Source organism: Corythoichthys intestinalis, chromosome 4, assembly GCF_030265065.1.
Source record: "Corythoichthys intestinalis isolate RoL2023-P3 chromosome 4, ASM3026506v1, whole genome shotgun sequence".
Taxonomy (NCBI): domain Eukaryota; kingdom Metazoa; phylum Chordata; class Actinopteri; order Syngnathiformes; family Syngnathidae; genus Corythoichthys; species Corythoichthys intestinalis.
In genome coordinates this window covers 18,590,352-18,606,105 of record NC_080398.1, presented here as the reverse complement: position 1 = coordinate 18,606,105, position 15,754 = coordinate 18,590,352, and the positions used below count along the sequence as shown (strand labels likewise).

Genomic DNA, 15,754 nt, shown 5'->3' with positions numbered 1-15,754 from the left:
GCCGAACATGGCACGCAATGCAGATTTTTTTCAATACTGGAGGAGCCAATGGACATCTTATCCAAAACTCTTTCAACTGGCTAAGAAATTATTGTGCATGCTGGCATCGTTGGTTCCATGCAGTGTGTGTTGTCCACAGCAGGTGAAATTGCTTTTTAAAAAATAAAAAAAAAATAAAAAAGAACCAACTAAATTGTAAACATGAAAAAAAACTATGTTTTTGAATAAAATTTTATCAGAACAAAAAGTCCACAAGCATCCTCATTCACCCATTCATTGTTACTTACATTTTCACATTATAATACTGTATATGTTCACATAATTTAAAGATATGGAATAATGCAATATGAATGCAAAGACTTAAATGATTTGATTTTACTATGTCGTCAATTCAGTGTAATTCTGCCAAGTGGGTTGCCTGTAGGGATTTTTTTATGTCCAGCAGGTGTCAGTATTCAATGACATAGTATCCACACTGTGTCGACACGCTTCATGAGGTCTCACGGACCCATCACTACCAGATGCTCTCATCTCTTCTTCTCCGCAATATACGTACACACGCCTACAGTACCACTCACTGGCGTAACTGGTATTGTCAAAACATAAACATTGCAGGTGTCTGTAAACACAACAGAATCGGTTTTACAAATAAGGAAACCTTATTATGTTGCCTCATCTACATCAAATTATAATCAATAGAAGAATTTATACTAATGCTTCGTTGTAGCTCCCAGCTAAGGTACATGTATGGCAAAAGAATATAAGTAAATGTTTTCTCCGTGAGCTTTTGAAAAATAAACATTGTGAAAGTGCACTCCTGTGGAAAGAAACTTCCTCACATTCGAGTTCAGAGACTGATATTTATATACAGGTTAAAAATAACTCTGTGAGAGTTTCATATAATTTATGAATTTCATATTAATTGTATTAATATAAATAATAAATAATAATGATAATAATTTTAAATTCATTTAAATAATAATAATAATCATAATTTTTAAATTAATATAATTAATAATATAATTAACATAATAATAATTTTTTTTTTTTTTGGACCCTGCCTCTAAAAGAATCGGAATCGAGAATCGTTCGGAACCGGAATCAAAACATGGAACCGGAATCGGAACCGGAATCATTCAATTTTAAAAGATGCCCAACCCTAGTAGAGGGTGCCAACAGTTTCGTCCAGCATTTGCATTCTGTGTAAAATTGTGTACATTTTGGCCTTTTTTTGTGTTTTTCCAATGCACATCCAAGAAATAAACACATTCATACTGAAAACATTTGCAATTGCATTAATTTCTGTGAGAAATGCTGTATTTTCTGGAAAAATTCCAGGGGTGCCAATAATTTCATCCATGACTGTATATTGAGTACTGACAATACAGTGTATCCTTGAATGCACTCACCATCACTGATGAAGTTGGGATTCAGAAGCTGAAATATCAATGAGACAAACATTTTCAGGATAATGTAGTGTCAAAGAAAGGGAACCAATATGATGATCACTTGCACCCTGTACCTTGCCAGAGACTTTGTTAGCCAAGTTGTCCTGAGATTTACGGTAGCCATTCTCCAATTTCCTACCGTCCTTGTCTCTTTTCTCTGACTTGCGGCGAATGCGAAGCGCAGTATGCCATGATACGGATTTTCTAGACCAAGGAAAAGAGATCACATTTACTTCTAAGACTTTTTTTCTTTGAAGTTGATTAGTTACAAAACAGGATAAATGTCCCTGTTGACTTACTTGATGGTTCCCTCTGGGAAATCAGGTGTAGTAGAGGATGAAGTATGTCCTAATACAAAGCCAGGAATCCATCCCTCAGCTGCAGGGCAATGCTCATTGGCAGCTCGGTATACCAAGAACATGTTTTGCTGGTTGCTGGCTAGTATTTGGACAACCTCACCCTGTGCCACACTGATCTCATCCTCCTTCACTGCCACATAGTCTTGGGTAACCAACATGGTGGACACACTGCTGCTGCTGCTACTACTTTCACTCTGCCAGAATACAAGAAGTTCAAAAGTCAAATAAAAATTAGCTGACAAAGGAGCAAAGCATGAAGTTTGTAGTATCTGCTTCCATCAATCAAATAACAGGATTTGATTGACATCTCTTGAAACTCAATTGACTCGACACATGCATTGATGGAAGCAAGTTTAATTGCTTTGAATATTGCAGTGATATGGAAGTACAGGTAGTCCCCGGGTTATGACGTAACTGACTTATGTGATTTCGACTATGACGCCTGAGTCACGTCTGCCATTTTGTCTCCAGTCGTTTTTAAATTAAAAAAAAAAAAAATGTAATTATTTATTTTCTTTTTTTATAATTTTGACTATTGCTTTATGCAAGCTTTTATTTTGGCGCAGGAAACGTAGAGTAGCTAGTACTTCAACATGCGACTAAGAGTACATGTACACACAAAGAGGAGCACAATTGTTCCCACGAAGAAGTCACGCAGCTGAGTGAGAGAGAGAAAGCGAGGGGGGAAAAAATGTGCAAAAAAACGCGCACATTTGTTGCTTGTGAAGCATCCACAGAGGCATCACGTGTATTTAGCACTTTTTGTATTGTTAATTGTGCGTTTTAAATTGTGGTGGAATACTTGGGGCAAGTTTATGTGATTGTTTTTGATGATGTTCAGACGCTAACTGATACATGCCAATCGTTTGTATGGATTGTTATTACTCTATCAGCAGCTAGTTATAAACGAAAATTTGAATTGCTGTTATTGAAGATGAAACTGACTTAATTTCATTTTTATTTAGTTTCATTCTGCAAATTTTGACGTCATGAACAGCTGAATAAAGTCAGCAAACTAAAAGGACGTCTGACATCGTCATTTCGGAGTGTAGCTCGCTGTCTGGCTAGGACTTAACTCCAATGTCTTGGAAACAGTACAATGTCGTATACTACATATTTTTGGATAGTTATTTTGAGATTTAGAGGGTATTTAGGGGTATTTAAAGGGTTAATTCCAATTTACGCGCAACTTGTTCGTAACCCAGGGACGATCTGTATTTAATTTACAGCGGCAGGTTTTGAGTGTAAAGCAGAAGTACTGATCTTGTCTCAGAATTTATGGTAAATGGCAGTTAAAAAAACAAATGATGTTTTCTGGTGATAAACATCAAAATTAGTCAGAAAAGACAAGTCACAGAAAGGCCAAGAAGAGGGAAGTATTGACGAGCTCGTCATGTTTGTTTATTAAGGGTTTGACTATGTTTACACTATGCAAGGGCGTAGGTTTGGTCTCAACATTGGTAGGGACGATATAAAAGCATAACCTGCATGTACACTTTTTGCTGGGAACAGGACATTAATAAGACGGGGGTCAGGGATACATTTCTTACCAATATGAACCTAATAAATTGATAGGCGAAATGGGTTAGGGTTAAATGTGTATTGACTAACTTTTATGTGTTCTGGTTCGTGTGATACAAGGTTCGATTATGCTTTCAAAAAATACTAAAGAAACATTTTGAAGTGTAAGTCCCTTCATTCCAAAAAAAAAAACAAAACAAAACAAAAAAAAACAGGGAGCTATCCAAGAATGATTCCACTTCTGGGGGATTGTAATATAAAAGTGATTTGGGAAAAAAATCATGAAAAAAAAAAAAAATCTGAGATATCTACGGACCGATCTACATCTGAGGCTTACTATACTACCCCAAGACCCCAACCAAAGAACGCTGCTGAAATTCTGATGTGTCATTTCATTTCACAGATTTTTTTTCCCCAAGTCAGTTTATTTTCCTGTCAGTGTCTCTTTAAAGCGGACCCATTCTTGGGACTTGCACTCTAAAGCCACAGTGTTGCATTACGGTAATGCACATAAGGCAAAAATTGATCTAAATGAGGGACGGCTAGCTTGAATTTGTTGTTCCTTGTGAAGGCTGGCCTAATTGCAGTAGTTTTGCAGGTTAGCAAGTTCATACAGATTAGTGCTATGCTAAATCTGATGCAGGTCAGATTTTAGTAGCAAAATTAGTGGTGTTTCCCCCACCTCCACAACATTAACATCTTTTTACATTATTTACAGTGGCTTGTGCTGGCCCAAAAACGTTTAATATAATAATAAATGTAAGTCTGAACATAATGTAAATAGTTCACTTAATAATGGTAGTGTCTATTTTATCCTTACAACATATGAGAAGATGATCTAAATTACCCATATAACTGAACTCATTTTAGAATGCAAATAAGGTGGCTTAAAAGTTGCCGGGGACAGTTTGAGCATCCTAAAAAGTTACTAGTGTTATGTCCCTATCGTCTCTATGCAAACCTACACCCTTGACACTATGTCCCTGTTGGCCAAGGCACCCACAATTTAGGACGAAAAAAGTATAATCTTAAGAAAATAGCAGTATGGGATTGGCAAAAGTGAGAGGCCATAATCATTGAGATGTTTAAATAGTCAACATGCAGTCACAGTGCGTATGATAAACTTGCAGTTCAGCGGGGAAAACATGCAAGTAAAGTTAACCATACGCAATAGGGCATAACAAAACTAGGATGCGATCTGTCGTGTTTGACTTTGTCAATGCATTGCAATGGAGAGTAGGTTTCAGTCGCAGAAGCCTTAACAGTCTGTGAGAAACATGATGTTGCCAGCAGTAAATGCACTGTACTTTCATCTGTGGTAAACTAAGTGCCAAAACGTAAGTGTTCCTTTGAGCAGCCGGGACCCAGCAGGCCTCAGGTTTTCAGTGTATCATGTTGACGGGAATAGGCTTTGAGTAATGAGCATTTTTTTTTTTTTGCCACGTTGCACAATGTTTTGGGCAAAAGGAGCTGACGTGGCCAAAAGGAACAGTTGAAGTGTACAGTAGCATTAGTCACTCGAGTTCCTGGAGGTGTGCTTCCCCTTTAGATTTACATACACTCTCTTTCACAGGAGCCATCCATGGAAAAATTAGATGAAAGAAAGAAGATGCATTTAAAATGTTGGCCAACAGGAAAAAAGCTCAAAGAGAAAACTATGCGGAAACAGCTTCTCTATGACCTAAGACTTTCTCTGTTAGTACAAGATCAACATGTTGGTCTCACACACATTCACTGTGAAGTTAGTGCACTCGGATAGCCATTAATCCCCAGTGTAGTAGTCGTTGCAAGCTGTTCTCAGATGTGGCGGCGAGCTGACTGACTGCGGTCAGTCAGTTAAGGCGGGGTTAGTGAAGGTGAGAAGCCGTGACGCCGATTTGTCGTCTTACCCCGTTACTTTGGGTGGAGTGAATGGACTGCTCGCTGGTGGAGGAGCATGTGCTCACGCGGTCTAAATCCTTACTGTGGGTGGAGTTGCGATGATGAGCAGGAATCCCGTGGCTCCCTCTGCTGAATGAGTCCCCTCCACCAATACCATCACCAAGGCAGGAACTTGGTCGGCTATTAGGAGAAGGAGGCACTGACGGGACTGTACCCCAGAAAGAGTTGCCTTTGTGAGACTGGCTGGTGGAGACAAAAGCTTCCTTGACACTTCCAGGAGACTGGGGTGAAACCAGAGGTGAGACTGTCTTGACTCGATGATTCTTAAGGCCCAAATGCAGAGGTGCGACAGCCATTTGTGGGACAGCGACTGGTTGAGGTTTTTGGGTTTCTTCACAACCTCCTGGACCCTGCCTGACTCCTTTTTCCAAGCTACCTAGTGGTTTGCTACTGTTATTAGAGTTTTCTCCATCACTACCATCTGGCACCTCCATTTTGTAGACCTCAGAATTTAATATCTTGCCATTTGAGACGGTGTCTGAATACAGGCTAGCGGGATTGGACTGGGGCTGGCTGGGTGACCACATACCTGCTGATCTGTCAGGCCCCTCAGGGCCTGGGTGGTGGTGGTGGTGGACGGGCTGGGGTAGGCGGGAGGACGGTTGAGGAATTCTTGACGGTCTGGAGCGTGGGCCACAAAGTGAAGTGGAGCTGCCTCCTGATCCTCCGGAGCCACCGCCGCCACCTCCTAAACCAGAGGTGGAGGTACTTCCTCCGGGAAGGCCTCCTGTACTGCTACTATTGGGTGGACCCCCAGGCCCACTGCCACTCACGTGGTTCCTTTGGTACTCAATGGGTGACGTCAGAGCTGTGGGAGGGAAAAAAAGGGTGAGTCATGTAATGCTTCTTCCTCAGAATTTGAGTAAAACAACAGCTTCCAGTTTAAAATACTAAAATGTAAAAATGCTTTATGTCTGGAAGCAACGTTCCATGTATATGAGGAAATGTACAGTACCTAGTAATGCCCACTTCCTCCTCTGAAAATATGAGAATGTGCTGCCTAGATATGTGACAATTACAAGTTACAAGGTGTACCATGGTATGAAAACATCAAGGTTTCAAAATTGCAAAAAAAATTCTGTCATACTGTCCCTACGATATTACCGGTAGGTATTTTTTTCCCTGGACTTTTTCCCCCATCGAAGAAAACGAAATCACTGGTATGGGAATACTTCGGCTACAGAAAAGTTATGCACGGCCTCGACTTAGAGGAGGAGGGCCAACAGAGATGTAAAACATGTTTGCGGAGCGCGGCTGCCGAGGAGGCAATACCTCCAATAGGATTTTGCATTTATACAAAATCAAAGGTTAGTAAACACAGTCATGAACGTTTCCCATCAGCTACGAGAGGCAATTCCACCGTGTTTAGTGTGTCTAGCTGTGGTAACTGTCTGTGTTGAGATACAGTGTGTGTATAATGTAAACATGAAACGAGTCATACACACTTGCTTTTTATGGAAAATAATTCAATCATTTTTGCTGTGATGGCAATAATGTTGGGCTGTGGCTGTGGGTTTAGGCTCACGACTGCATTTATTTTAATTTTACTTAGAATATTTCAGTGATTTATTTATTTTTGTTTATTTCAACTTAACATTATACGTATGTTCGAATTTGCTAAAATATTTTGATAAAAATCGTGTTCAATGGAAAAAAGTTTTTTTTTTTTTTCAAACCAAATATCTCAAGGTAACACATTTTGGAGCTGTAATTGCAATACTGTAATAACGTGAAAACGTGGTATTTTGGCTTAAGGTTATAAAACCGTCAGAATATTACACCGGCACATGCCGAGTGCTGCCCCAATATTTTAGATTTGCTTAATGTTGTAGACCAGGGGTCCCAAACTTGAGGTCTGGGTGCAAAATGTGGTCTGCGGGAGAGTAATTTTATAATAATTTTGTTTGTTTGTATTGTATGCAGAAATAAACTGCCACCCTCGATTAAATATTTTCCAGCCTTATTGAAGAAAAGCTGATTTTTCTTGCGCACACCACAGGAGTTCCAAAGACAAATGACCAATTCATCAGAGTGGCCAAACATTGTTTCCTAGGCGGTGTGATGTCAGCAAAGGGAGATAGATGTATGCCCACAAACCAGTACTTACAACTTGGTAGACTGATTACAAAGGGTGTTATGGATCAGGTGGATGTATTGAACTGTTTCGGTTTTGTATTTTCTGTTTTGTTCACTTACATACCGTTTTGGTTTTATGATTTTTTTCCTACGTTAAACTCATAATTAGCGCAAGCTAAGCGCTACATGCGGACCCAACTGTGATAGTTTGCGCTAGGCCTGAACGATATTGGAAAAAACTATTGTTGCGATTTTTTTTAGGTGTGCAATATATTGCGATATTATATTGCGATAGTAAAAAAAAATATATATATATATATATAATTTTAAAGAAATATTCACTAGATGACTTGAATAGCTGTTTGGAAATACTTTGCATGACACACCGTGACCACAGTCTATTCATATAATACGGTTTCATTTGTGAATGATTAAGATTGCTGTATTATTATGAAGGGATCCAGGAAGCCATGTCTGCACAAAATAGATAATTTCTTGAACACAATATTTGACACTTCAACAGCAGCAAATACATTAAATGACAAATAAAAGAGCAGGTGCATTCGTCCCCTGAGTTTTTGACAAAATATAACAATAAATAACAACTTCGGTAAAATAACAACAAAGTTGTAAACATATTTGAACAAAAATATTAAATATGACAAATAAGAGTTGTTCACAAACTATAACAATAAATAAGAACCTCAGTAAAACAATAAAGTTGTCAACATATTTGAACTTAAATATTAAATCTGTCAAATAAAAGTGCAAGTGCATTAGTCCCCTGAGTTGTTTACACAAAATATAACAATATAGAACTGCAAAACTGCAACAAAGTTGTAAAAATATTTAAAAAATATTAAGTATCAAAACTTTATGTGCAGCTGTACTATAGTTATTTGAAAAATACGATTTACAGTTAATTTAAATATAAAAGAAACAGAAACTCAATTGAACTTGTAAATAATTGAACTGAATAACAGCAAATAACTGATGAATAACAGAACCATTTTAACTCCCAAATTTATGTATTTGTCTGCATATCGTACACCTTCCTTGCTCAGCAATTCTCAACTGGGTCTCATAGGTTTTTGGCCAAGACTACTAGTTTATCCACCATTGCAGGCTTGAGACAACAACGTTGGCACGTAACAATGTTCCCACCTGTACTAAAAAGCCTCTGATGGGAAGCTCGTAGCAGGAATGCATAGATACCTGCGTTTTAAATGGTCCCACATGTTTGACGGATTACTTCTTGTTGAGGCAACCATGGCGAGGCACTGTCAACAGGGCTGTTTTTTGTTCCTTATATTCTTGTCGATAGCCAAAATACTTCCAAAACTCCTTTTGGAGACAGTCTTCCCTATTCAACGTGCTGCTTGATTGCTTGCTTTCACTTTGAAAACGGCCCCTCCTCCCTCCGCTCTGCTGTTCGGCCCCTCCTCCCTCCACTCCGCTCTAGCAGGGGAGGGGGAGGAGCCGATGACTGCGAGCTGGAGAGAATGAGAGACTGTGCACTCTCTTTCTCGCTCCTTGCTCAAAACAAACGTTTGTGGATTTAAAAAAATGAAATGAAAAAACTATCGCACGTCCTTGCGATGGGACTATTGCGCATGCGCACATCGCGATGGCGATGTTTAAACGATATATCGTTCAGGCCTAGTTTGCGCACAGACGCCTTTAGTGTCGGTCGTACGCTCAGGGCTACCTTTTCACTAGGCGCTGGCTGTGTTGCAATCGATACCCAGGCTGAGCCCGGCGGGAGACGCTACAACCAATGGCAGCATGTGGATTATTTTTTGGCTTCCACGTTAAACTTAGCAATGGACAGAGGCAGGTGGATAGATCCAAAGTTATATCAACATGGATATTTTAACCCACTTAATACGGCACAATCGTCGGACAACCCATCTATCTTCAGCGATTCAGACATTGAATCAGATAAAAATGTTTTCGTAGAAGATGATTTTGAGGACGACAAATGAATTGATGACGATGGAAATCTTCCCGATATTATTGGTCTGTACATGTATGAGCCGAAGGCGGAACCTTGAGCAGACGATGTGATCACCGACGGTGATGAGAGAGAAGTTGCAGAAATTGACGTCAACATTTTGGAAAATTGGTTCGCATCTCCTAAAAACTCTTTAATATTCAAGCAATATTCAAGATACGGTAATGGATGACAAAAATGCTTTGTTCACCTGCCCGTCTTTTCGCCTCGCGTCACCACAGCCCCTGGGTCCAGTTTAATGAAAATCGCTATGTGTTTGCTACACAAATTTCACCCACCCACATCTAAGTGCATCCTTTTTTTTTTTTTTAAAAATCCATACTTTGAAATCTCTAAATCTTTGTTTCATACACTCTTGCATCCACCAACAATGCAATAGTTCGGCATTTTGTTGCAGACAGTGAATATGCCAAAACCCCATCTAACATGGCTGAATCCAGCTGCTTCCAACATAAGGTATGTTTTTGTTTCAGTTAATGTTTATTTAGCTTATAAGTATATTTAGTAGGGTTTTGTGGGAATATGTGTTTGAACGACTTGTTAAAAACTTTGTAACAAAAATAAGTTAGCATTTTATAGCATTTAAGCTAGTGGACATTTGCTATGCAAGTTAGCCAATTGTTCTTTTTTTTAATTAATGTATTTTTTAAATTTCCAAGCATATGTATTTTCATTGATTTTTAAATGCATTTATTGCTCTTGTGGAATGAAAGTGCAATGCTGCATTGTTTGATGAAACACTGAGGAATTGTATTTTGAATTCATAAACACTTGTTTATTTGTTTTACAAATCCTAAAACGTATTCTGCAGCGCATTAAATGTTCGTAATCCGATTACTTGATTATTCAAACAAACTAATCGATAGATTAATCAATTACTAAATGATCGTAAATTGCACTTTTCAACATTCGTCTCCCTTAGCTGACATCATCGCTGAAAATTGCCGAGTACCCGATTGCGCCAATTGATTTACCATTTGTCGCTGACGACCCGTGAGACTGATTAAAAAAAAAAAAAAAAAGCCTTTGAAAAACTATGCCACTGTATTACTTCAAAACAGGTTTCAATTGTAGAAGAATTTATTGAATATTTTTCATATCTGGGCATTGGTTTTGCTGTAAAATTTCCTCTTACATGATTGCACTGGGCTTTAAAAAAATATATAGTGCAATGTATCATAGTTCAGGCATATGCCAGTTTTGAGCTCTTTTTGTAAACAATTTAGCTGAAGTGAATAAGGCGGGCACTTGATTGAAAGGTAATTCCACAGAGATATCAGGTGGAAGAAAAATAATTGTAGAGAAAAAGGCATTAACTTTTATTCATTCATATTCTATTCTATTTTCTCAATCATAAGTGCTTCTATTAGAGAATGCTTCAGCTTTTGACATCCGGAACATGAGAGCAACATTACTGCACCCTACAGAGTTAATTAACATTCTGTCTGAACGCAAAATTTCAGGAAATCTTCAAATCATTTTCTCACCATTAAGGAAATTGCGCTGGTTTTCCAGAATCTGGCTGACCTGGTGAAGCCAGATCTGACTGACTCCAGGGCTTGCTGAATGGAGGGTATACCTCTCCACATTGCCACTAGATGACCTGGAGGTTAGTGTGAATTTGCAGTGGTCTTCTGCATTTTCTTCCAGACCAAGCCAGCTCACCTGTGACAGTGCATCAGCATACAGGAAAGGGACAGGCAATATTTAAGGACTTTAGTTTTCTTATTAAACTCTATGCATTCTATAATCATAAGAATAAATATAGATTTTGTAGCCGTATATGAACCTTGATGCTGTTCTTGAAGAGGTAGCCAGGAGTAGAGAAGCCCTTTTTCTTTTCTATGGGTTCACTAAATATAACAATCTGCTCAAAAAGAAAGACTCTCCTTTCCTTCATTCTTGACAAAAGTCCCCCATCCTGGTCTGAAACCAAGAAAGTGTCTTGCAGGAGCAATCTGCCCTGTGCCACAATTTTCCCCTAAAAGATAAAATCAGAAAAGTGTAAGTAGCAGATACAAGGAAATGAAGAAAAAGTGAATTAAAGTAGAAGGGAAGGCCATATATGTTAGTACACAGAGCCACCTAGTGGTAATTTATAACATGAGAATTTGTACTGTAAATTTATATTGCCGACATATAGAGACAAGTAAACTATTCTGAGAGCAGTCTTACATCAAAGCCTTGAAGGCGGCCAACATTCATCATGTCGTTGCAGCGCTTAGGGACAACACACATCACCTCTACAGCTTTCTAAAACAAAACAAGAAATAAAAACACACTTTAAGAGCACAGGCGCAGGAAAGACTACTTTGTGTTGTTCGTTTCACCCATAACCTTAAATCTTAAACAGGAAATTATTGTTGCTTTCATCAAGTTCGGTTTAAGTGGCTACTGTTATTACATTATTGTGTTAAGGGTGAACCTGAGCAGTTAGTATTACCTCGAGCTCTGAGGAATCCATTCCAGCCTTCTTACAAACCTTGAGAAGATCCTATTAATATAAACATGGACAGATAACAACATGAGTGTTGAAAAAATGTCACAGGTGTTACTGAAATAAATATTTAAGTTGTATTTACCTTTAGTAATAACTGGTATTTCATTATGCGCTGGACAGGTTTGATAAGCAGATCAGTGATCTGCAACCTGTGACCTAATCGCTGCTTGAGCTCCTGATTAAAGGTAGTACAATGATGAAATCACCCACTTGTTCAGAACAATGCATAAACAAAATAAAAAAAAAACACTTACTTCAAAATAAGTGTCAATGTATTCTGACACAATGTGCTCCGATTTTGGCTTGTTTTGGCAGTATACGATGTACATGTGAAACCTGCGCTCCTGTAGTGAAGAAGACGACAAAAGAAAAAAATATTCAAATTATATACAAATTGCAGGCGTGAGAAAAGTAAGTTTCAAAAGTCAGAAAAGTTCCTTATTCTCAGTTCATTTTAAAAAGTCATTAATATGTAATATGAATTGATTTACAATTTAAAAATTTGGTAAACCTTTACAATAAGGGTCTCTTCATTAACATTAGTTAATGCATTTTTAGACAATAACTCATGTTTAAGTAACATGACAATCATTCATTTAATCCTTTATCTAACATTTATTAATATATAAATTAACATGAGTTAATGCATTAGTTAATGCATTTAAAGACAATAACTAATGTTTAAGTAACATTACAATAATTAATATAATTGCTTATATAACATTTATTAATATACTCATTAACACGAGTTAATGCATTAGTTAATGCATAACCAGACAGTAACTAATCGTTTGGTAAAATGAAATAAAAAATAGGCCTATATAGGGTTAGGGTTTGTTAACTTAAGCATTTATAATTAGTTAAGGGACACATGTAGTACTCTTTACAATAAGGGTCCAAAAAGCATTCAGTGATGGTTAATAATGGTTAAGTAATACTTATGAGGTACGTTCATGTGAAATAATACCATACTTAAAATTAGGTTATAATATATAATATGTATAATACATTCCTTAACATTATTTCACATATACATTAGTGCATTGATAAATAGTTATGTATACTGGTACTAGTAAGCGAATATGTTATTTTAAAATGAGAAACATTGCTCCGTGAGTCCTTGGGTGCTGCTAACCTAACCTTTAGTATGGTATTATTTCACTTGAACATACCTCATAAGTATTACTTAACCTTTATTAACCATGACTGAATGTTTTTTGGACCCTTACTGTAAAGTGTAGCACATGTGTCCCTTAACTATGAAATTATGAATGCTAAGTTAACAAACCCTAACCCTAAACTCTAACCCTATATAGGCTTATATATATTTTTAATTTTACCAAACTATTAATTGCTGTCTGTTATGCATTAGCTAATGCATTAGTTAATGCATTAACTCATGTTAATTAATATATTAATGTTAGATAATCAATTATATTAATTATTGTAATGTTAATTATTGCAATGTTACTTAAACATTAGTTATTGTCTAAAAATGCATTAACTAATGTTAATTAAGGGACCCTTATTGTAAAGTGTTACCAATTTTTTAAAAAATCTGCATAAATCGGAATGAACACTTTAAAAATTCAAAATCCCTTCAAAAGTATTGTATTTTGTTTAATGGTGGAGGACACACTGCCCTCTGGTGGCAGCGTTGGGTCTGGCTGGACTGTCGCTCAATAAAGCTTCCATACAGGAGCAGTCAGAGGTCTCGCGTGGATAAAGCCTAAGTTATGCATCTGCGTTGCAGTGACGGCGTAGCGACGATTTAGACCCTATGGCGTCAAAGAGCATTCGATAGTTCTGCGGCAAGGGAATGCGTTGCTCTGTAATTCACCGCCAAGCCACTAGAGGGGTGTGGCGTTGTGTTTGTAAGGTTTTGGGGGGCTCTTGTCGACTTCCTCTAGTTTTCTTCTGGTTACACAACAATGCCAACAGAGATGGAACGCTTGGTTGTGGATCTTCAGCTCATCAACATTAAACAACAAATGTTGATCATACTGTAATGTCCGTAACTATGCGCGGGTCCTTTAAGAGGCGATCAGACTGGGGTGCGGTGACGTAGCGGGAAGTGAGTGGAAAGAATGGGAGAAAGCGAAAGTTAACGGTCGACCAGGTGGGTAATCTGTGTTATGTAATGTTTCTTTGTTTTTTACAATTGATGAGCGTTTGAACTTGTTTTTGGCTGTGTACAAAGAACATTAGCCTGTGAGTGTTGTGCATTTGTGTGTTGTGGGCTTTTTTTTTCCCCAATTTTTTTTTTTTTTTAGCCTGTGAGTGTTGTGCATTTGTGTGTTGTGGGCTTTTTTTTCCCCCATTTTTTTTTTTTTTTTTTTTTTAAGCAATGATGTCAGCTTTAATAATCAAGATAATAAATGACTGAAATATTTTACTTTGTATTGGGTGAATCTATGTTAGCTTCACTTTTCTATTGAAACAGCTAAAAATATTGTATCCTGATTACCAGTAATTAGGATGCATGATGAAATGCACTTGAATTACCGTATTGGCCCGAATATAAGACGATGTTTTTTGCACTGAAATAAGATTGAAAAAGAGAAGGTCGTCTTATAACTGCGGTCTAAAAAAAAAAAAAAAAAAAAAACTGCGGCCTAGACATATACCCATTCACGACGCTTGATGGCGCCAGTCATCAATGAATCGAATGCTGAACGCGACTCGGGTGGCCAAAGCGAACCCCTGACACGAAGAAGAAAGTGGTAAGAAGGAAAAGAGAAGAAAATACCGGTAATAGAAGAGATAACCGAAAATGGAGAAACTTCGCGACAATTTGGAGAAAAGTGGGTCGAAGATTGCCCAGGTTAACCGGTGTTTGGCCATTCCTTACTACGCGGCGAAACGTCCTACACAATGCTCAGGGCGCTTGCATATGCATTCACACGCATGCGCACATCGGTTGGAAGCGGCGAGTACTCACTATTTTTGTTTTTATTTAGTTATTTAGAACCTTTTCACAGCCTCAAAGATACTTTTTGCATGTATTACCCTCTCATACTTTTAACCATTGTGTTTTTTTGTGTTAGCTTTGAAGCAGTTGACCACATTAGTCACGTAGCGTATTTAAATCGTCCTTATTTGACATAACTACATTTAAGTATTTTCTGCAGGCATTTCTTTAGTACGTTATTCCTGTATGCATCTAAACAAAACAAGTTTAGAGCGCACGGTAGTAATTTAGGTGTCAAATTCGACTAATGTAGACGTTTCGCCGATGTAGGACATTTTGGCAGAACACCGGCAGCTGAGGAGAAGTTATGACGCAAACTTCAAGTTGATGGTGATAAATGAGGCGGTGTCTTCAAACAACTGTAAAGCGGCTGTGAAATATGGTGTCACAGAGTGTAATGTACGGAGATGGAGAGCTCAAAAAGATCGCCTAAAAAATGCTCAGTCAGAGAAAAGCTTTCCATGGTCGTTTCTGTATAAAAATTAATTTGGTGTTCAAAAAGTTTTTTTTCAAACTTAAGTCTTGAAAAAGAGGGGGTCGTCTTATAATCGGGGTCGTCTTATATTCGGGCCAATACGGTATATATACAATTTCATATTGTTGACAAAATAAGTTTATGTGGAAAGAATATCCAGAAGAGCTGTTTACCTGTTTGACAAATAAAGAAGCAAGTCTGTCAGGATCCTCTAAACACTTTTCAATCTCTCCCAAGAAAAAACTGTGGCCACACAGAAAGAAAACACATTATTTTAGCATCTTTCAAGAACTCTTACATACACTACGTACTCTTTGTGCCAATCATAAATCTGATGGATGTTTCCAAAGACAATCTTGTCTTTTCCTCGCATGTCATCTGGAACACCTTCCTCTTTCATTCTGCTCATGTAACCCTAGAGGAGTTATAATGCAAGATTAGGTACACTT

The 15,754-nt window shown here is 37.8% G+C and overlaps 1 protein-coding gene across 4 annotated transcripts in view; it reads right to left on the bottom strand.

Moving 5' to 3' along the window:
- triob (trio Rho guanine nucleotide exchange factor b) overlaps nucleotides 1–15,754 on the bottom strand; it is a 192,518-nt gene that overhangs the window by 15,912 nt on the left and 160,852 nt on the right. For 3 of the 4 annotated variants that reach the window (XM_057835068.1, XM_057835069.1, XM_057835070.1), the window contains 12 exons: nucleotides 15,617–15,720; nucleotides 15,479–15,548; nucleotides 12,114–12,203; nucleotides 11,942–12,034; nucleotides 11,803–11,853; nucleotides 11,535–11,612; nucleotides 11,149–11,340; nucleotides 10,847–11,024; nucleotides 5,218–6,077; nucleotides 1,748–2,001; nucleotides 1,523–1,652; nucleotides 1,410–1,437 (listed from right to left, as the gene is read on the bottom strand). In XM_057835068.1, coding sequence (XP_057691051.1) covers nucleotides 1,410–1,437; nucleotides 1,523–1,652; nucleotides 1,748–2,001; nucleotides 5,218–6,077; nucleotides 10,847–11,024; nucleotides 11,149–11,340; nucleotides 11,535–11,612; nucleotides 11,803–11,853; nucleotides 11,942–12,034; nucleotides 12,114–12,203; nucleotides 15,479–15,548; nucleotides 15,617–15,720 — 2,128 coding nt within the window. Of the gene's footprint in view, nucleotides 1–1,409; nucleotides 1,438–1,522; nucleotides 1,653–1,747; nucleotides 2,002–5,217; nucleotides 6,078–10,846; nucleotides 11,025–11,148; nucleotides 11,341–11,534; nucleotides 11,613–11,802; nucleotides 11,854–11,941; nucleotides 12,035–12,113; nucleotides 12,204–15,478; nucleotides 15,549–15,616; nucleotides 15,721–15,754 lie in introns of those variants that run through there. The other variant, XM_057835071.1, reaches the window with a different exon arrangement.